The sequence below is a fragment of the Tachysurus fulvidraco genome, chromosome 12 (assembly GCF_022655615.1).
Source record: "Tachysurus fulvidraco isolate hzauxx_2018 chromosome 12, HZAU_PFXX_2.0, whole genome shotgun sequence".
Lineage (NCBI taxonomy): Eukaryota > Metazoa > Chordata > Actinopteri > Siluriformes > Bagridae > Tachysurus > Tachysurus fulvidraco.
Genome location: NC_062529.1, coordinates 21,845,559 through 21,866,528, shown reverse-complemented (window position 1 = coordinate 21,866,528; position 20,970 = coordinate 21,845,559). Strand labels below are relative to the sequence as shown.

At 45.2% G+C, this 20,970-nt stretch overlaps 1 protein-coding gene across 3 annotated transcripts in view; it reads right to left on the bottom strand.

The window, feature by feature from the left end:
* The window catches only part of bicc1a (BicC family RNA binding protein 1a), a 50,192-nt gene extending 29,491 nt beyond the window's left edge, over positions 1-20,701 (bottom strand). Inside the window, exons 1-2 of one of the 3 annotated variants that reach the window (XM_047821764.1) lie at positions 20,290-20,701; positions 9,170-9,216 (exon numbers count right to left, since the gene is read on the bottom strand). In XM_047821764.1, coding sequence (XP_047677720.1) covers positions 9,170-9,216; positions 20,290-20,482 — 240 coding nt within the window. In that variant the 5' untranslated portion in view covers positions 20,483-20,701. Of the gene's footprint in view, positions 1-9,169; positions 9,217-16,995; positions 17,099-20,289 lie in introns of those variants that run through there. The other 2 variants (XM_047821765.1, XM_047821766.1) reach the window with 2 other exon arrangements.
* Positions 20,702-20,970: the final 269 nt, after the last annotated feature.

Genomic DNA, 20,970 nt, shown 5'->3' with positions numbered 1-20,970 from the left:
AATGGTGTCTACTGGTGTTTAATGGTCTTTACTGGTGTCTACTGGTCTTTACTGGTGTCTACTGGTGTTTAATGGTGTCTACTGGTGTTTAATGGTGTCTACTGGTCTTTACTGGTGTCTACTGGTCTTTACTGGTGTCTACTGGTCTTTACTGGTGTCTATTTGTGTCTACTGGTGTTTACTGGTGTCTACTGGTATTTACTGGTGTCTATTTGTGTCTACTGGTGTTTACTGGTGTCTACTGGTCTTTACTGGTGTCTACTGGTCTTTACTGGTGTCTATTTGTGTCTACTGGTGTTTACTGGTGTCTACTGGAGTTTACTGGTGTCTATTTGTGTCTACTGGTGTTTACTGGTGTCTACTGGTCTTTACTGGTGTCTACTGGTCTTTACTGGTGTCTACTGGTCTTTACTGGTGTCTACTGGTCTTTACTGGTGTTTACTGGTGTCTACTGGTCTTTACTGGTGTCTACTGGTATTTACTGGTCTTTACTGGTGTCTACTGGTATTTACTGGTATTTACTGGTCTTTACTGGTGTCTACTGGTCTTTACTGGTGTCTACTGGTATTTACTGGTCTTTACTGGTGTCTACTGGTATTTACTGGTCTTTACTGGTGTCTACTGGTCTTTACTGGTGTTTACTGGTGTCTACTGGTATTTACTGGTCTTTACTGGTCTTTTCTGGTGTCTACTGGTCTTTACTGGTGTTTACTGGTGTCTACTGGTCTTTACTGGTGTCTACTGGTATTTACTGGTCTTTACTGGTGTCTACTGGTATTTACTGGTATTTACTGGTCTTTACTGGTGTCTACTGGTATTTACTGGTCTTTACTGGTGTCTACTGGTATTTACTGGTCTTTACTGGTGTCTACTGGTATTTACTGGTCTTTACTGGTGTCTACTGGTCTTTACTGGTGTCTACTGGTCTTTACTGGTGTCTACTGGTCTTTACTGGTGTCTACTGGTCTTTACTGGCGTCTATTTGTGTCTACTGGTGTGTCTACTGGAGTTTACTGGTGTAACAGACAAGGCTTAAAGCCAGTCTGGGCTTCTCAACACACCCAAGCTCACGGATGCTTCTGATTGGTCGACAGGCTTTCAGAGGGGAAACCATGAGCTTGTACACTGTGACTAACCACTGACACCATCACAACCTGGCTGTTGAGAGTTGAAGGTCCATCTGATGCCTGATCTGAGATCAGTGTATGATCTATGCTAATATTTACATGACTTCTGTCGCACCGTGTAAAAGTCACGGATCATTAGTAAGAAAGCTGCTCGGTTTTGGTCTGACGTCCTGGGAAGTCGTGGCCTAATGGTTAGAGAGTCTGACTCCTAACCCTAAGGTTGTGGGTTCGAGTCTCAGGCCGGTAATACCACGACTGAACCCCCAAACTGCTCCCAGGGCGCCGCAGGATAAATGGCTGCCCACTGCTCCAGGTGTGTGTTCACAGTGTGTGTGTGTGTTTACTGCTGTGTGTGTGTTTACTGCTGTGTGTGTTTACTGCTGTGTGTGTGTTCACGGTGTGTGTGTGTTTACTGCTGTGTGTGTTTACTGCTGTGTGTGTTTACTGCTGTGTGTGTTTACTGCTGTGTGTGTGTTCACGGTGTGTATGTGTGTGTTTACTGCTGTGTGTGTGTTCACGGTGTGTTTGTTCACGGTGTGTGTGTGTGTTTACTGCTGTGTGTGTGCACTTTGGGTAAACACAAAGAACAAATTCGTCACATGGACTCTGAAAGGATTTGCAAGCCAAGGAGAGGTCAGGACGGAGAAAGCGAGCGGCAGAGAAGTAATGAGGGAGGAAAGAAGGAAAGAAGGAAAGAAGGAAAGAAAGAAAGAAAGAAAGCGTCTGATCTTAGACGGAGTATTGAGTTACACATCCTCCTGTTTATGCATCTATTTATTTATTCCCAATAAAAAAGGGCAAAGAGAAGACAGAGAATGTTTTCCCCGTGTACTAAACCTCAGGTTGTTCTGCTTGTGTTGTGTGGAATGTTCACAACAAGACGAAGTGTGTTTCCTACAAATCAGCCTGAACTGCGATTCACTCAACCATCACGTGTCGACCTGCAGACGTTAATCACGTTAAACACATGGCGAGTCTGCAGCCTGTGTGTGTGTGTGTGTGTGTGTGTCCGTGAGCGCGAGTGTGTGTGTGTGTACAGTATGAGAGAGAGTGCAAGAGCGGTGTGTGAGTCAGCACAAGTATGTGTATGTGAGACAGCACAAGTGCGCGTGTGTGTGTGAGAGTGTGTGTGAGTGTGTGAGAGTGTGTGTGTATATAAGTGTGTGAGTGTGTGAGAGTGTGTGTATGTGTAAGAGTGTGTGAGAGTGTGTGAGTGTGTGTAAGAGTATGTGAGTGTGTGTGTGTGTGTGTGTAAGAGTGTGTGAGTGTGTGTGTGTGTGTGTAAGAGTGTGAGAGAGTGTGTGTGAGAGTGCGTGAGAGTGTGAGAGTGTGTGTGTAAGAGTGTGTGAGAGTGTGTGTGTGTGTGTATAAGTGTGTGAGTGTGCGAGAGTGTGTGTGTGTGTGTGTGTGAGAGTGTGTGGGTGTAAGAGTGTGTAAGAGTGTGTGAGAGTGTGTGAGAGTGTGTGTAAGAGTGTGTGAGAGTGTGTGTGAGAGAGTGTCTGTGTAAGAGTGTGTGAGTGTGAGAGAGTGTGTGAGAGTGTGAGAGAGTGTGTGAGAGTGTGTGTGTAAGAGTGTGTGAGAGTGTGAGAGAGAGTGTGTGTGTGTGTGTGTGTGTGTGTGTGTGTGTGTGTGTGTGTGTGTGAGTGTGAGAGTGTGTGAGAGAGTGTGTGTGTGTGAGTGTGAGAGTGTGTGTGAGAGTGTGAGAGTGTGTGTGAGAGTGTGAGAGTGTGTGTGAGAGTGTGTGTGTGAGAGTGTGTGTGTAAGTGTGTGTGAGAGTGTGAGAGAGAGAGTGTGTGTGTGTGTGTGTGTGTGTGTGTGTGTGTGTGTGAGTGTGAGAGTGTGAGAGTGTGTGAGAGTGTGAGAGTGTGTGAGAGTGTGTGAGAGTGTGAGAGAGTGTGTGAGAGTGTGTGTGAGAGTGTGTGTGTAAGTGTGTGAGAGTGTGTGAGAGTGTGAGAGAGAGAGAGTGTGTGTGTGTGTGTGTGTGTGTGTGTGTGTGTGTGTGTGTGTGTGTGTGTGTGTGTGTGTGTGTGTGTGTGTGAGAGTGTGAGAGTGTGAGAGTGTGTGTGTGTGAGAGTGTGTGAGAGTGTGAGTGAGAGTGTGCGCGTGTGGTGTGTGTGAGCGTGTGTGTGCGTGTGGTGTGTGCGCGTGTGGAGTGTGTGTGAGAGTGTGTGTGAGTGTGAGCGAGTGTGTGTGGCGGTGTGTGAGTGTGTGCGTCTGTGTGTGTGCGCGTGTGTGAGTGTGTGAGCGTGTGTGTGTGGTGTGTGTGAGCGTGTGTGTGTGTGTGCGTGTGTGTGAGTGTGTGTGTGTGAGCGTGTGTGAGCGTGTGCGCGTGTGTGTGGTGTGCGTGTGTGTGTGTGTGCGCGTGTGGTGTGTGTGCGTGTGTGTGTGGTGTGCGCGTGTGTGAGGAGTGTGCGCGTGTGTGTGTGCGCGCGTGTGTGTGTGTGTGTGTGCGTGCGGGAGTGTGTGTGTGTGCGAGTGCGCGTGTGTGTGTGTGAGTGTGAGCGTGTGTGTGCGCGTGTGTGCGCGTGTGTGTGCGTGTGTGTGTGGTGTGTGTGTGCGTGTGTGCGCGTGTGCGCGTGTGCGTGCGCGTGTGCAGTGGGCTGTGGAGTGTGAGAGAGAGTGTGAGAGTGTGTGTAAGAGTGTGTGTAAGAGTGTGTGTGAGAGTGTGTGTGTGTGTGTGTGAGAGTGTGAGAGTGTGTGTGAGAGTGTGTGTGAGAGTGTGTGTGAGAGTGTGAGTGTGTGTGTGAGAGTGTGTGTGAGAGTGTGTGTGAGAGTGTGAGAGTGTGAGAGTGTGTGAGAGAGAGTGTGTGAGAGTGTGTGTGAGAGTGTGAGAGTGTGTGTGAGAGTGTGTGAGAGTGTGAGAGTGTGTGAGAGTGTGTGTGAGAGTGTGAGAGTGTGCGTGAGAGTGTGTGTGAGAGTGTGAGAGTGTGTGAGAGTGTGTGTGAGAGTGTGTGTGAGTGTGTGAGAGTGTGTGTGTGAGAGAGTGTGTGAGAGTGTGTGTGTGAGAGTGTGTGTGTGTGAGAGTGTGTGTGAGAGTGTGTGTGACATAGTGTGTGTGACATAGTGAGTGTGTGTGTGTGTGTGTGAGAGAGAGTGTGTGAGAGAGTGTGTGTGAGAGTGAGTGTGTGTGTGTGTGTGTGTGTGTGTGTGTGTGTGTGTGTGTGTGTGTGTGTGAGAGAGAGTGAGTTTGCATGTATATAAGTGAACAATGCAGTGACCCTGTAAGCGAACACCAGCTCTGTGTTGTCACTGAAACATCAGAAGTGTGCAGGTGTGTGTGTTCATCTCGTCTGTGCACCACAACCTGCTGGCTTCTCTCCATCTCACAGACTGTCATATGTTCACATCATACATCAGTGTGTCCACCTCGCTGAGATCCCCAGGGTCTCAGATGGAAGCTACTAAAACCTAATTAACGATCTTTAACTGCGTCATTGCTTTAAAAGTTTCTACATGAGAAAGACTGATGTGGTGTTGAAAAAAAACCCACACAAACTGTTCAAACGTCCGTCAAAAACATTCATTCATTCATTCATTCATTCATTTCCTACCGCTTATCCGAACTACCTCGGGTCACGGGGAGCCTGTGCCTATCTCAGGTGTCATCGGGGCATCGAGGCAGGATACACCCTGGACGGAGTGACAACCCATCACAGGGCACACACACACACTCTCATTCACTCACACACACACACACACACACACACACACACACACACACACACACACACACACACACACACACTACGGACAATTTTCCAGAGATGCCAATCAACCTACCATGCATGTCTTTGGACCGGAGGAGGAAACCGGAGTACACGGAGGAAACCCCCGAGGCACGGGGAGAACATGCAAACTCCACACACACAAGGCGGAGGCGGGAATCAAACCCCCAAACCCCCAAACCCCCCCCCCCCCCCCCATTCCTGGATGCATGAAACGTAAGCACGAGTCACGACTAAATCACCTTTCATATTAACATTGACGCTCTTGCACCCCACCACCACCCTTCTCCTAAACTGCACTTATTTCTGCTCAGGGTTTCATCTATTACATTTGAACCTTCAACAAGAAACCCAAACTTGTCTCAAGCGTCATCCAGGTTTTTTTGTCCTGCACTGAAATCTGTCGAGGGGTGCGTTTTTTTTCTTCAAAACCTTATAATATAATCGAGGCTTAAAGCATTGACCTGAGATCCAGTTAAATGCTTGCTCAGGCTTTGGCACCGTTCTGTCTCTGGCACCCGAGACGACGCTTGTCTGTGTGTGACTGTGAGGCTGATGAGAGATGACGGTGTAGGACGTGTAGAGGAGGAGCAGAGAACACTTAAGTCCTCACAGTACGGTGTCTCCAAAAGTGACGATTTTTTCCACATGAGGGTATCAGTGTGTGGGGAGTTGTCAGAGAACAACAGTGCCTGCTGATGTGCAGGTTGTGCTGTGCTGGAGTGTGTGTCTGTGCGTGTGTGTGTGTGTGTGTGTCTGTGTGTGTGAGAGAGAGAGAGAGAGAGAGAGAGAGAGTGTGAGAGTGTGCGTGTATGAGAGTGTGCATGTTTGTGTATGAGAGTGTGAGTGTGTTTATGAGAATGAGTGTGTGTGTGTGTGTGTGTGGGAGAGAGAGAGAGAGAGAGTGTGAGAGTGAGTGTAAGAGTGTGCGTGCGTGTGTGTCTGTGTGTGCATGTAAGAGAGAGAGTGTAAGTGTGTGTGTGTGTGTGTGTGTGTGTATTAGAGAGAGTGTGTGTGTGTGTGTGTGTGTGTGTGTGTGTGTGTGTGTGTGTGTGTGTGTGTGTGTGTGTGTGTGTGTGGTGTGTAAATGTGTGTAAAACTGAGTCTGTGTGTGTGTGAGAGTGAGTGCAAGTATGTGTGTGAAAGTGAGTGTGTGTGCATGTAAGAGAAAGAGTGTGAGTGTAAGTGTGTATTAGAGAGAGAGAGAGAGAAAGAGAGAGAGAGTGTGTGTGTGTGTGTGTAAATGCGTGTAAAACTGAGTCTATGTGTGTGTGTGTGAGAGAGTGAGTGTGTGTGCATGTCAGAGAAAGAGTGTGAGTGTAAGTGTGTATTAGAGAAAGAGAGAGAGAGTGTGTGTGTGTGTGTGTGTGTAAATGCGTGTAAAACTGAGTCACACACACACACACACAGACAGACACACACACACACAGACACACACACAGACAGACACACACACAGACAGACACACACACAGACAGACACACACACAGACAGACACACACACAGACAGACACACACAGACACACACACACACAGACACACACACAGACAGACACACACACAGACAGACACACACACAGACAGACACACACACAGACAGACACACACACAAACAGACACACACACAGACAGACACACACAGACAGACACACACAGACAGACAGTCAGTCCTGTGCCCTGCGATGGGTTGGAACTCCGTCCAGGGTGTATCCTGCCTTGATGCCCGATGACGCCTGAGATAGGCACAGGCTCCCCGTGACCCGAGGTAGTTCGGATAAGCGGTAGAAAATGAATGAGAGAGAGAGTGGGTGTTCCATTTGTACAACGAATACTTCAAACATTTCTGTGACATCACTGATGAAGAAACAGGAAGTGACCAGGAGATAAACCAATCACGTTACTCGGTGTGCAGCATAACATGCTGTGATTCCACGTGTGTGAGCGTTTGTATTCAAAGAGAATTTGGATTCACATTTTGCGATTTAAAAAAAAAAAAAAAGAAAAAGAAAAGAAAAGAACGAGGGAATGAAGAAAAAAAAAGCAGACACTTAAAATGTGGAATCTTTTTGTCTTTTGTTTATCTGGAGCTTTTCATAACAATCTAAACTTCCCAGATTACTGAACAGGACTCCGGCGTGTGAAACAACAGCTCCGCAAGCTTCCCAGCCAAAAGTAGTCGAGCTCCACAATTCTTTTGTCTCTGAACAATAGGAACTAAACGAGGACGAGGACACGGAGTCGTGCGGTTCTCCACACACTCAGGAAGAAACGATTTGGAGGGAAAAGTGGTTGGTATTCCGGTATTCCCAGAGGAATGATGGAATAAATGGGACAGCAGAGACAGGAGGAGAAGCACAGGAGAGATGGAGCGCACTGACACTGAAATCTCACACCGTGCTTTTTCTCGTTTCTCCTTTTTTAATTACGTTATTAACTTTCATTCATTCAAAATGACTTTCTTTCCCCTTTAACTTTTCCTCTTTTTTCTCTCACTCCCTTTTGCTTACTTTCGTACTCACTTTCTAATTTCCCCACTGTTTTGTGTCAGCGCTCTCTCTTTCTTTCCTTCTCATGCTCATTTTCTCACTCTCAGCTTTTTTTATTCTCTGGCTCTTTTCGTTCTCTCACTTTTCTTTTTTGGTTCTCTTTTCCTCCTTTCCTTTCCCTCCTTTATCCTGCTATCTCTCATTTTCTTCCTTCTTTCCTTCCTTTTTCACTTTCTCTCCTCTTCTTTCTTTCTCCCTTTCTCCATTCTTTCCTTCTTTTCTACTTCCCTACCTTTTTTCCTCTTTCCCATCTTCCTTTTTATCTTTACTACTTTCCTTCCTTAAAACCTTTCTCTCTTCCTTCCTTCCTCTTTCTTTCTTTCTCTCATTCTCCTCTCATTCCTTTTACCAGATGCTGCACCATGAATTCTGTTGTACTTCTGTGCAATGACAAACACTTTCTCAAAGATCTTTCTCTCTCACTCTTTCTATATTTCTCTCACTTTCTCACTCTTACACTATGATCACATCAAGCCATAAAACTGCGAGGTGGCATTAATGAGGTACGAGTATGAGATCATCTGGAAGCCATTTTTACTGAAACTCACTAAATGGCTAAGATGAAACGTGTGTGTGTGTGTGTGTGTGTGTGTGTGTGTGTGTGTGTGTGTGTGTGTGTGTTTTTAAATGACTTTTCAATTCTATATTTTAAATATATGTTTATATTATTATTTTTGTTATTATTTTAATTAATCCTGTTATTTTCTCCATATATTCTATATGTATTTTACACATTTTTTTAAATTATATTTCATTTTTAAATTTCGATTTAAAAAAATTTTTTTTATTATATTTATATAATTTATTTTATGATTTTGTTACTATACTAGAAAAATTCTATTTCCATTTATAAAAATCCGATTAAAACCTTTTCTAAATACTCGATCTCGATTTCTTCCCGCCAAATCTAAAAGCCGTTACCATGGAAACCGGTATTTGAAACGCTTTCTCCTAGTGACCGGACGTACTGTAGCACTAGCGATTTCTACATTTCAACCCGCACAGCACATCGATTTAAATTCCCCACAGAGCCGGACTGAACTCTGTCTCTGAAATATCTCTGGAGCTGGTCCTGTAATCTGGAGAACGTTTCCTTTTCAGGGTTTCAATAAAATCCGACAACGCTGGCAGAGCTCTCGAGGTGAAACGACTTTACTTCGAAGAGCCAACAACAAGCTGATGAAAGAAAAATGACGCGAGTTCGGGCAGAGCAGACGGGCTTCGTGCTCGCACGGTAGACGTAGTGACGCTATGTCAGAGAAAGAAAAAAAAAAAGCAAGCATTCTGAAACTGGAAAAATATGGGCGGTCTGATTTCAGCCGACTCGCTTTTATTGTGATACAGCTGACGACTGCGAAATTCTCTCAAGCTCAACGGGATAAAGTGAATGTTTTGTCTGAAGGTGCAGAGGCAAATGTCAACACCTGAGAGAAATCCCAGTGCGTGTGTGTCTGTGTGTTAGGGGTGAGGGTGGGGGAGGGGGTTATGGGTTTACATGAAGTATGCTCTTTAATGAACAACAAATGAACTGCTCTTGTATTAGACTTCGAGACAGCTGCTTCTCCTCAAGCTGCATGGCACCGGCATGATGACTGTCGGTGATTATTCTCCAGTAGCAGCGAGCCATCGTTGTGGTTTACCTCACGGTCGAGGATCACCGGCGCTTGTTGGATCTTATTGTAAACTGGCTTCAGATAAACGTTTTAAAAGAGATTCAAGTACAAAACCTGGAAAAATGATGCTGCAAGTAAAGGAAATGTAGAAAGATTACCTTTTGGAAAAAATCATCTCCTCCGATGACTCGCCCCTCGCTGGCTGCTATGAAAGAGAGAGAGAGAGATACATAGTGAATAATTCCAGTCTGACTCAGTTAATTCAGTTAATAACTCACATTATCATGATATTATCATATCACATTATCAAAAAAAAAAAAAAAAGGTTAATTGTTTCCATCACTGTTTTTGATTAAAAAAAAAATTTTAATTTTTACACTAACACTAATAAGAAGACTCGGTCATTCAGCATGGAAAAGCCCCTCAGTAGCACTACTGAAGGTAGCCACATGGAGTTTGTTTCAGAAGTATGTTTAATGTTTTAACGCTTAAAAGTTAGAAACACGTTCTAGCATGGAGTCAGGACACAGGGGCCGATTCAAATCTATTTATTTTCAGGGATGAAATACCAGAAACTATTCTGATCCCTCAAACTTACAACCATGAGACAAAGACAGAGTGAGAGCTCACAGACAGTGCACACTGACCGAGAGAGAGAGGGCAGACAGATAAAGAGAGAACGCTCAGACAGAGAGAACACACAGACAGAGAGCGCACAGACAGACCAACAGAGAACACACAGACAGAGAGCGCACAGACAGACCGACAGAGAGCGCACAGACAGAGAGCGCACAGGCAGACCGACAGAGAACACACAGACAGAGAGCGCACAGACAGACAGAGAGCGCACAGACAGACCGACAGAGAGCGCACAGACAGACAGAGAGCGCACAGACAGACAGAGAGCGCACAGACAGACCGACAGAGAGCGCACAGACAGACAGAGAGCGCACAGACAGACCGACAGAGAGCGCACAGACAGACAGAGAGCGCACAGACAGACAGAGAGCGCACAGACAGACCGACAGAGAGCGCACAGACAGACCGACAGAGAGCGCACAGACAGACCGACAGAGAGCGCACAGACAGACCGACAGAGAGCGCACAGACAGACAGACAGAGAGCGCACAGGCAGACCGACAGAGAGCGCACAGACAGACCGACAGAGAGCGCACAGACAGACAGACAGAGAGCGCACAGACAGACCGACAGAGAGCGCACAGACAGACAGACAGAGAGCGCACAGACAGACAGACAGAGAGCGCACAGGCAGACCGACAGAGAGCGCACAGACAGACAGACAGACAGACAGAGAGCGCACAGACAGACCGACAGAGAGCGCACAGGCAGACCGACAGAGAGCGCACAGACAGACCGACAGAGAGCGCACAGACAGACCGACAGAGAGCGCACAGACAGACAGACAGAGAGCGCACAGACAGACAGACAGAGAGCGCACAGACAGACAGACAGAGAGCGCACAGACAGAGAGCGCACAGACAGAGAGCGCACAGACAGAGAGCGCACAGACAGAGAGCGCACAGACAGAGAGCGCACAGACAGACCGACAGAGAGCGCACAGACAGACCGACAGAGAGCGCACAGACAGACAGACAGAGAGCGCACAGACAGAGAGCGCACAGACAGACAGACAGAGAGCGCACAGACAGAGAGCGCACAGACAGAGAGACAGAGAGCGCACAGACAGTAAGAGCGCCCATACAGAGAAGCCCACAGAACACGAGAGCGGCACAGACAGACCGACCTTGAAAAACATAGAGTCGCACAGACAGACCGAGAGAAAGCACACAGACAGACAGACAGACAGAGAGCGCACAGACAGACCGAGAGAGAGCACACAGACAGACAGACAGACAGAGAGCGCCCTCTCTCTCGCTCTGTGTGCTTGAATGCTCTCTCGCTCTGTCACACACACACACCCTCTCACACACACAGCCACACACACACCCTCTCACACACACAGCCACACACACACACACACCCTCTCACACACACAGCCACACACACACCCTTCACCCCATCCACACCCACCCCCTTCTCTCACACACACCTCCACACCCCCCTCCACACACATCTACCCACACAACCCTCTCACCCCTCCCACCCACACCCTCTCCCCAACCCATCCCACCCCCCCCTCTCCCACACCCCCCCCACACACCCTCTCTACACACACACCCCCACACCCCCTCTCCCACCCCCCTCCCGCCCCCACTATCTCCCACCCCCACACTCCATCCCCCCCCCCCCCTCCCCCCCCCCCCCCCCCTCACCCCCGCTCACACCCATACCCACCATCCACCCATCGCGCCCACCTCACACACACACCTCATACACACACCCCCCCCTCTCCTCCACCCAACCCACACCCCCACCCTCACACACACCCACCTCACTCCACAATCACACCCACACCCACCCTCATGCACACACCCCCCCCCCCTCCCCTCACACCCCCCCACCCCCCCTCCCTCACAGACACACACCCTCTCACCACGAAAACCCCCACCCCACATCTCACGCCAGCCGATCACACCACCCACACAACCCCACACCCCCCCCCACCTCCCACTCTCCCCCCTCTCCACCACACCCACACCCTCTCTCCCTCACACCCCCACACACTCCCACACCCCCACCTACCCTCATAGCACACACCGCCACCCCCCCCCCCACAAACCCCGTCATACACGCCCCCACACCCCACCCCCACCCACCCCCCCCCCCACCCCTCTCACTCCAGCCCTCGCTACCCCACACCCCACCCCAGCACGACAATCCCTCATCCACACCCCCCCCCCACCCCCCCACCCTCACACCCACACACACACACCCACACACACTTCCAAATCCACATGTAGCCTATTTTATTAAGACATTTATTAAGTGAGAACACAACTCAACAACTCAACCCATGCTAAATAAAATGCGATATCTATCAACAGTCATGCAGTGTGTTTAATCCAAACTAATCAGGACCATGTGTGTGAGTGTGTCTGTGTGTGGTCTGATCTCAACCTGTTCAAGACTGGGCAGAAAAGTAGAACGTGCATAGATGGCATTAACACACACCACCCTGAAGTCTCCCAAAGCTGAAATCCTTACAGCCATTTCTGTGCTTTTCAGTATTTATCAAATTCAAATTCTATCCATACTCCTACATCTCATTTTGCCATATATCTAAGCTCATACATGTGCACATTTCAAATTCTATGCATTTGTTTAAATGTTTCTAATCGCAGACCTACTTAAACATGTCCAATTCTTGACTGTTTTGTTTGCTTCTAATTCTACACAATTTGGATCTTTTCAGTTCTATAACTGCTTGCACTTCTCTATCTCTATGCTGCTCCGCATATTTCTAATTCTATGCACATTTACTTAGTCTTAATTCCATCCTTTTTTTCCCCCCTTTTCTAATTCTACAATTTTTTCTAATTCTACCATTTGCACATTTCTAATTCCATGCATATTTTTCAGTGGTGTAACTGTGAGACTTTCGATCTGTGGTCCCAGACTTACACGAGCACACACACACACACACACACACACACACACACACACACCGTCCCGTGTTTGTTTGTGGATAGAGTTCACATGTGTTACTGCCGGATTTTACGTTTGTCTACATTCCCATAACAAACCCCTGTTCGGGAATAAAGGCTCCGACGGCTGGCGTGACCTGTTCCCTGTGTCAGTTTCCGGATCCTTTCCACTGTAGGTGCAGTAAATCTCAGGGCTTAGAGGAACACATTGAGGCAATTAGTTCCTCTCGTTCACTCGCTTACTCGACACATTCCTCGCACACATTCGCAGATTGCAGGAGCTCAGATATAATAAAACACTTTTTATATGCGTGTGTGTGTGAGAGAGAGAAAGAGAGAGAGAAAGAGAGAGAGAGAGAGGAGTGAACCTGCATCTCATTAGTGCAGAGACTCAGAGTTGAGTTCTCTTGAGTCACATTCCATACTGAGCAGGAAAGAACCGAAATCAATGCCTGCTTTTCTGCTTTCCTCTCAAACACACACACACACACACACACACACACACACACACACACACACAACTTAACATTCTGGTCTGTTTAGTATTTTAATATTAGACTTTGTGGGATTTAAGCATGAGACTACTTCTATCTATTTGTCTTCTCTCTCTGTCTCTCTTCATCTCTCTCTCTCTCACACACACACACACACACACACACACACACACACACACAGGTTGAGGGTGTGGTGCGGCGGTTTTGCGCTCCTATACACTCGGATGGATGTCGTTCCTGCAGCCTCACTTCTTGTTACAGGATCAGAAAGCCACAAGCAACTAAGAGCATCAGGTTCTCTCTCCTGATTAGCTTTGAACATTTTTTTGGATGCTGCTCAATCCCTTCACTCGGGTTCTGTCGCTGAGGACATTTGGACTTTCAACAATGCTGCCAACTTCTGCATGTCAGATAGAAACACATATCCAGGTGGATAAAGTGTATGCAGTCTACATATGTACGGGGAACTACACTACACTACATCATACACATACATGACACAAAGCAATAATACCGATACTCTATATCAGAGAACGACGCTGGACAGAACAAACAAGAACACAAAAAGCATACTTCCTGTTTGATAACCCCATTCGCTACAATGTGGTATGTGGTAGCTTGGATAACGCGTTGCACGACTCGGAACAAAAGGAACAAAAGGGCCCCTGAGCAAGGCCCCTAACCCTCAATTGCATAAAATGAGATAAAATATGAGAAGTAGCTCTGGAAAAGGGCGCCCATTAAATGCTGTAAGTGTACACAGGGGAACGATGTCATGCAGGTACGACATCATACGTCATCAAAAACTTAACATAATCATAATACGTTTACAGAATTATCTTATCCAAAGCAACTTGTGCTTATCTCACGTTAGGTGGTGGACTTTATTATCAGTAGTCCAACACCTTTTCCACTGAGCTGCCACTTTATTCCATGGAGGCTTCCTCCCAAACGTCTAGGAGCAGTGTGTTGGATTGAGAACGCAAACGGGAAGAAAAAACAATTTGAGGACATCTCAGTAAAAGTGTATTACAAAATGACTTCTCAAACCTAATTACACTCTTCTCCCAAATAAATCCTGCATCTTGAAACCCAAAGATCTACAAGGCAGAAGTTTCTCGGGTACTCTGTCTGAGAAAACCCTTAAAGCTTCCACACAGGCCACAATCCTGGTTCAGAGGGTTTCACCACTGACAAAGGCACACGAGGCATCCAGACACTGTACCAGCTCCCAACGTCCTCTGTGGGACGAAGCCTTTGGACGTCCACTGAGCCGAGGCCGACTCTAAGAATCCTGAGACATCTCCAGTTAGACTCTGTGGTACTCAGGAGATCTGAAGTCCATGATCCTTACACCAATACAACATTTAACTGACTGTATATTACAATCACACCCCCAGTGTCACCCATATGAGGATGGGTTCCCTCTTGAGTCCGGTTCCTCTCAAGGTTTCTTCCTTTACCAATTTAAGGCAGTTTTTCCTTGCCACTGCTGCCCGAGTCACCTCAGACTTGCTCATAGGGGGATAAATACATACACACTGTGAACTATATATAACTAATAATCTAGAATTTTTATTCTCTTAATTATTTTATTAAGAGAATAATTTAAAAAAATATATAAATTATTATATTTATCTCTTATTTCTTTTATTATTCGTTATTTCCTTTATCATTAATTATGTTTACCTTCTGCTGTATGTTTATGTTCTGTAAAGCTGCTTTGAGACAATGTCTATTGTAAAAAGCGCTATACAAATAAACTTGAATTGAATTGAATTGAATTACAAACAACACATTTCGTTGTTGTTACGTTGTTGTTACGTGTTGTTACGTTGTTGTTACGTGTTGTTTCGTGTTGTTGTTACGTGTTGTTTCGTTGTTGTTACGTGTTGTTTCGTTGTTGTTACGTGTTGTTACGTGTTGTTGTTACGTGTTGTTACGTGTTGTTACGTGTTGTTGTTACGTGTTGTTGTTACGTGTTGTTGTTACGTGTTGTTGTTACATGTTGTTACGTGTTGTTGTTACATGTTGTTACGTGTTGTTACTTGTTGTTTCGTTGTTGTTGCATGTTGTTACGTGTTGTTGTTACGTGTTGTTGTTACGCGTTGTTGTTACGCGTTGTTGTTACGCGTTGTTGTTACGCGTTGTTGTTACGCGTTGTTGTTACGCGTTGTTGTTACGCGTTGTTGTTACGCGTTGTTGTTACGTGTTGTTGTTACGTGTTGTTACGTGTTGTTTCGTTGGTCTTGCGACAGTTCCGTCTAGTGGACACTTAAAAGTTGCAAGACTCATACAGACCGTATAGGAGGCATCATATAATGCTACAAACCACTTAAGAAAGTGACAGAGCTACAACAATGATAAGCTTTTTGTAGATGAAGAAATAAAAGAAAGAAAGAAAGAAAGAAAGAAAGAAAGAAAGAAAGAAAGAAAGAAAGAAAGAAAGAAAGAAAGAAAGAAAGAAAGAAAGAAAGAAAGAAAGAAAGAAAGAAAGAAAGAAAGAAAGAAAGAAAGAAAGAAAGAAAGAAAGAAAGAAATAAAGAAAGAAAGAAAGAAAGAAAGAAAGAAAGAAAGAAAGAAAGGAGCCCTTTACCAAGCTTACCAACTACCAAGCTGATTGAGATGCTGCCATAGAACTTATATAAAATAGATATATAACATAAAAGTCTTGAAAAAAGGAATATTCTCATCCATCCATCCTTTCCCTCTCTCTCTCTCTCTCTCTCTCTCTCTCTCTCACACACACACACACACACACACACACACACACACACACACACACACACACACACACAGACTCACACACACACACACACACACAAAGTTGTACATGAACCCTTGGCTTGTATAAGGGACACATGAATAGAATGGACACAGGACACAGAGCCTGAGACCATTTACTGTACACTGTTCTGGCTGTGAGCTTCAGCACACTGAACGCTGGTGCTCCTGTTTCTGCAGCCCTGCCCTATAAACTCTATACACCAGCCATACCAAAGCTCGGTGTAGTCCCAAGGCCACAAAACATTCACAAGTTAATTATTTCTTACATGAACACCTTTTGTGGTCAGTAAACATGAGTCGCCTCCGTTTTGTCCTTTGCTCAGTTAGTCTGGTTTTCCACGTATTGAAAAAAAAGTGGGGATTTCAAAGTGAAACTATTTGTTTAAGCATTTCCAGATTGTGAATACGCTCCAGATGAACTGACCCCAGACGCTACACGGACAACATGCCTGACATTCATCACCGTTGCTATGATGTCATCCACACAACTAGCTGATGTTTTTTCTAGATAATAAATTCTTTGTGCTTTAAATATTCTCAGACCGTCGACTGTGTGGCGTTTCGGTGCACGACATGCTTCTCGCTAAAAAAGGACACACGGTCCACGTCAGCTGCGTTTGTCTGGCCAACTGAGTGGGAGTAAGGAGCGCATTCCCTAAACTGAACTCACTTCCTGTTTCCACACACACACACACACAATGTGCATACAGATGTGAACAGGAGAAGTCAGTCACATGCATGTACACACAGCAAACAATAAAGGGTAAAATGCTTGTCTTGTGCACCGTGTGTGTGTGTGTGTGTGTGTGTGTGTGTGTGTGTGTGTGTGTGTGTGTGTGTGTGTGTGTGTGTTATGAATGTTATCATAACAGAAGCACGTGGGATCTTAAAGGAACAAGAAATGTTAATAACATGTAAACAGTGCTTACATGCACTTAATCAGACTCAAGATTTGAGCCGAAATTACTCTTAATTCCTTTCTGCGCACATTATATACAGTAAGTATAAAGTCTTTTCCCATCTCTCCATCACCAAGCAATTCTTTTTTCCCTCCCTCCTTTCCTGAAATAGGTCAGCTGTTCCCTCTCCTACATCAAAACACACATGGCTCCCTTCACAAAGCCTCCATTATCCCACCTGACCAATCCCAGCTTCCGGACAATCCCCCGAATCCGCGTTGCCGAGCGTCCGGCCAATCCAAACAGCAGCCGGTCGGTCAGAAAGGAGAGCGATAGTGAGAGTCGAACCGCATCATCAAAAGTCCAGAGAGAGTGAGAGTGTGAGAGGGAGACAGAGAGAGAGAGTGTGAGGTGTGAGTGAAGGACTGAGAAGCAAGTGTGTGTGAGAGAGAGAGAGAGAGAGAGAGAGAGAGAGAGAGAGAGAGAGACACAGAGAGAGAGACAGGGGGAGAAAGAGAGTGAGAGTGGGAAAGAGAGACAGAGAGAGAGAGTGAGTGAATGAGTGAGAAGCAGGTGTGTGAGAGAGAGAGAGAGAGAGAGAGTGTATGAGTGAATGAGTGAGAAGCAAGTGTGAGAGAGAGAGGCGGGGGGGGGAGAAAGAGAGTGAGAGTGTGAAAGAGAGACAGAGAGAGAGACAGAGAGTGAGTGAGTAAATGAGTGAGAAGCAGGTATGAGAGAGAGAGAGAGAGAGAGAGAGAGAGAGAGAGAGAGAGAGAGAGTATGAGTGAATGAGTGAGAAGCAAGTGTGAGAGAGAGAGGGGGGGAAAGAGAGTGAGAGTGTGAAAGAGAGACAGAGAGAGAGACAGAGAGTGAGTGAGTAAATGAGTGAGAAGCAGGTATGAGAGAGAGAGAGAGAGAGAGAGAGAGAGAGAGAGAGAGAGTATGAGTGAATGAGTGAGAAGCAAGTGTGAGAGAGAGGGGGGGGGAGAAAGAGAGTGAGAGTGTGAAAGAGAGACAGAGAGAGAGACAGAGAGTGAGTGAGTAAATGAGTGAGAAGCAGGTATGAGTGAGAGAGAGAGAGAGAGAGAGAGAGAGTATGAGTGAATGAGTGAGAAGCAGGTATGAGTGAGAGAGAGAGAGAGAGAGAGAGAGAGAGAGAGAGAGAGAGAGAGAGAGAGAGTATGAGTGAATGAGTGAGAAGCAGGTATGAGAGAGAGAGAGAGAGAGAGAGAGTATGAGTGAATGAGTGAGAAGCAGGTGTGAGAGAGAAAACTCACGCTCCCACACTCACACACTTCAACATCTTGGACAAATTAACACAGCCAATCGAACTACTGGCATATTTCTGAATGACAAAGGAAACCAGAGAATCTAGAGGAACCCTACAGAGAACCAAACCCAGAATCCTGGAAGTGTTGGACAGCCAGGCGAAGGCTGTGATATCAATTCCACTTCATGAAAATAATGGTTTTTATTTGTTTTTTTGTGTTGTGGTTTTCATCATATTCTTTATAGTGCATGTTTAGTAACTTTGCACTATTCTCATGTCAGTTTAACTTTAATCTCCGTCCATGATCCTGTTAATGTTCTCCACATCACTGTAACTTTCACACACTGAACCTTAATGTGTAGGTTTTATCTTTAAAGAGGAAACTATCCATCTGTCCATCTATTTTCTGTACTGCTTAACATGCACGGGGTCACAGGGGGCCCGGGGTCTGTCCCAGGAGACTCAGAGGACAAGGCAAGGGAGAACCTGGACAGGTGCCAGTCCATCTCTCACACTTACACATGCAAGCACACATACACACATGCACGCGCGCACACACACACACACACACACACACACACACACACACACACACACACACACATACACACACACACACATAAACAATTTTATTTTATGTATTAAAGAATGCTTTTTTATAGTTTTATCGGTTTATTGCTATATTTTAGTTCCACAGAAAAACTTTGTTAATTGTATTACTTATGTTATATCCAGGTTTATCTCTCACTCTTTCTATCCCTCTCCATTAATCTCTCTCTCTCTCTTTCTATCCATTTCTCACTTCTTTCTCTTTCTCTCTCATCCTCTCAAAGTTATTAACTCAGTCCTTGCAGAATTTCATGATTTTGCAAATCACAGAAATTAACACGAAATAAAAACAAATGCTGCGATATTCAGAGGAGCGTGCAATTTGTCAAAATCTGTCCATGATCTCATGCCTGAGCCGAGTCTGTCAGGCGACATCGTCACGACACGCATTCGGAAAGTCATCACCTACTGTATGTATCCTCACTGGTAGGAGTTTAAAATAGGAGTCATGCGTTTGCAATTTTGCCAATTCGAGGAGTTTCCACTCAAAAATAAATAAATAAATACTTTGCAAGCTGCATCACACATTTATCACAAAAAAACACCCAAAACAAAAGTCAACAAAAACAGAAAAAAAGCATGTCATGTTAATGAGAAAGTGGACACTCATCTGTCTAGACGACTCACCATCCATCAGCGTCTCCTCAGAGTAACTATCATTACGTGTTTTTAATCGGTTCATGTAGCTTGCCAGCATTACAATTTCCTGTGTAAGTGATACTATAGAAATAATCGTGAGCTAAAGGGAGAGGATTACTGTGCCTAACCCTAACTTTTGGATCAGTTTGCTTTCAAAAAACTAACTTTTTTTAAAAAGAGACCACACAAGGTGAACATCATTGTGCATTTCAATCATTATCTGCACTCCTATAGACAACAGTTACACAATTTACAAAATCAGGGATGAATGAATCTCACTGATCCATCAATTGATCATCAATCCATCAATTCATCTGATCCATCAATTACAATAAAAACAATCACAACTTTATCGTAACTCAAGCGCCCCTAGTGGTGAGGTAGCGTAATGCACCTGCATATCAAACTCCAATAACACAACTGACTAACTGATAAACAACTGTTAAACTTGGGAAGTAAAAGAGGACATAAATAAACCTCTTCGGATTTGTACACTTTTTATTTCCTTACTTTTCAATTCTTGCAATGCACCAAATGTGTTTCTACAGATGGACCAAAGATCAGCACAAAAGGTCATCTTTAGGATCTATTAAACATGAATTTGGTCTATAAAGCACTTTTCTGAACTGAACTGAAACAAAAGGTGGAACAAAAAGTTATACACTTGAGATATTTTTTTATTTGCTATAATAATAATAATAATAATAATAATAATAATAATAATAATAATAATAATAATAATAATAATAATACAACTGGCCTTTGCTGAGAAAATAAAGTGATGACAAAGGTACCAGATATTGTGTTAATAGGTAGAAAGATAAACATATTTAAAACCATTTAACAGAGCAAATACTTTGACCAAGCATATAAATTTATATAAATTAAATTTACACTTGATGTGTATTTATTATATTTATATTTATTTATGAGACAGAAAAAAAAAGATTCAGCTTGAAAATAACTGAAAATTCTTGCAATATTTTATTTAATTATAAAGTAAATAAATCCTACCTAATAACAGGGTTTCTAATCTCTTTCGGTCCACACGGAACCTCTCCTCGGTCCAGTCCGGGTCGGGCGGAGACACGTGGCCGCTCGAGTCGCTCTCCGAGGCGGGTAGAGGGGAATCAGCGCTCCGCTCGCTGTTTGAGCCCGGGTCAGAGTGCTGCGAGCAGCCGCTCAGGGGAACGCGTTGCGCGGCCATGTCGCTCCGGAACCACCGCTAAAACACGCACAGTTCCCAAACTCAGTCTGAGCCTGGGTTTTTACACAGAAGGAAAACATGCAACATTCCAGCGCGTCAGTTGAGCTTTTCTTTCCTTATCCAAGCGCCTGCTGGTTCCTTCTCAAAGCTTCTCTCACCCTCAACCATCTCTCAGAAGATCCACGAGTTCTCTCATGCAAGAAAACTGAAAGCCCCGCCCACTTTTCCTTGTTTGCCACGCCCTCATTTAACCCACAAACATCCATGCATATCTGGAGGCCTGGGAAAACCCTTCATATAATAAAGTTTTTAAACTATATGAAGTTCTTGAGCTAAAATACTCTTCATCTTTTGCAGTATCTCAGTCCGAGGTTTTCACAAACAAACAGAATTCGTTCTCTGCATTTAACCCATCCAAAGTGCACACACACAGCAGTGAACACACACACCGAGCAGTAGGCAGCCATTTATGCTGCGGTGCCTTGCTC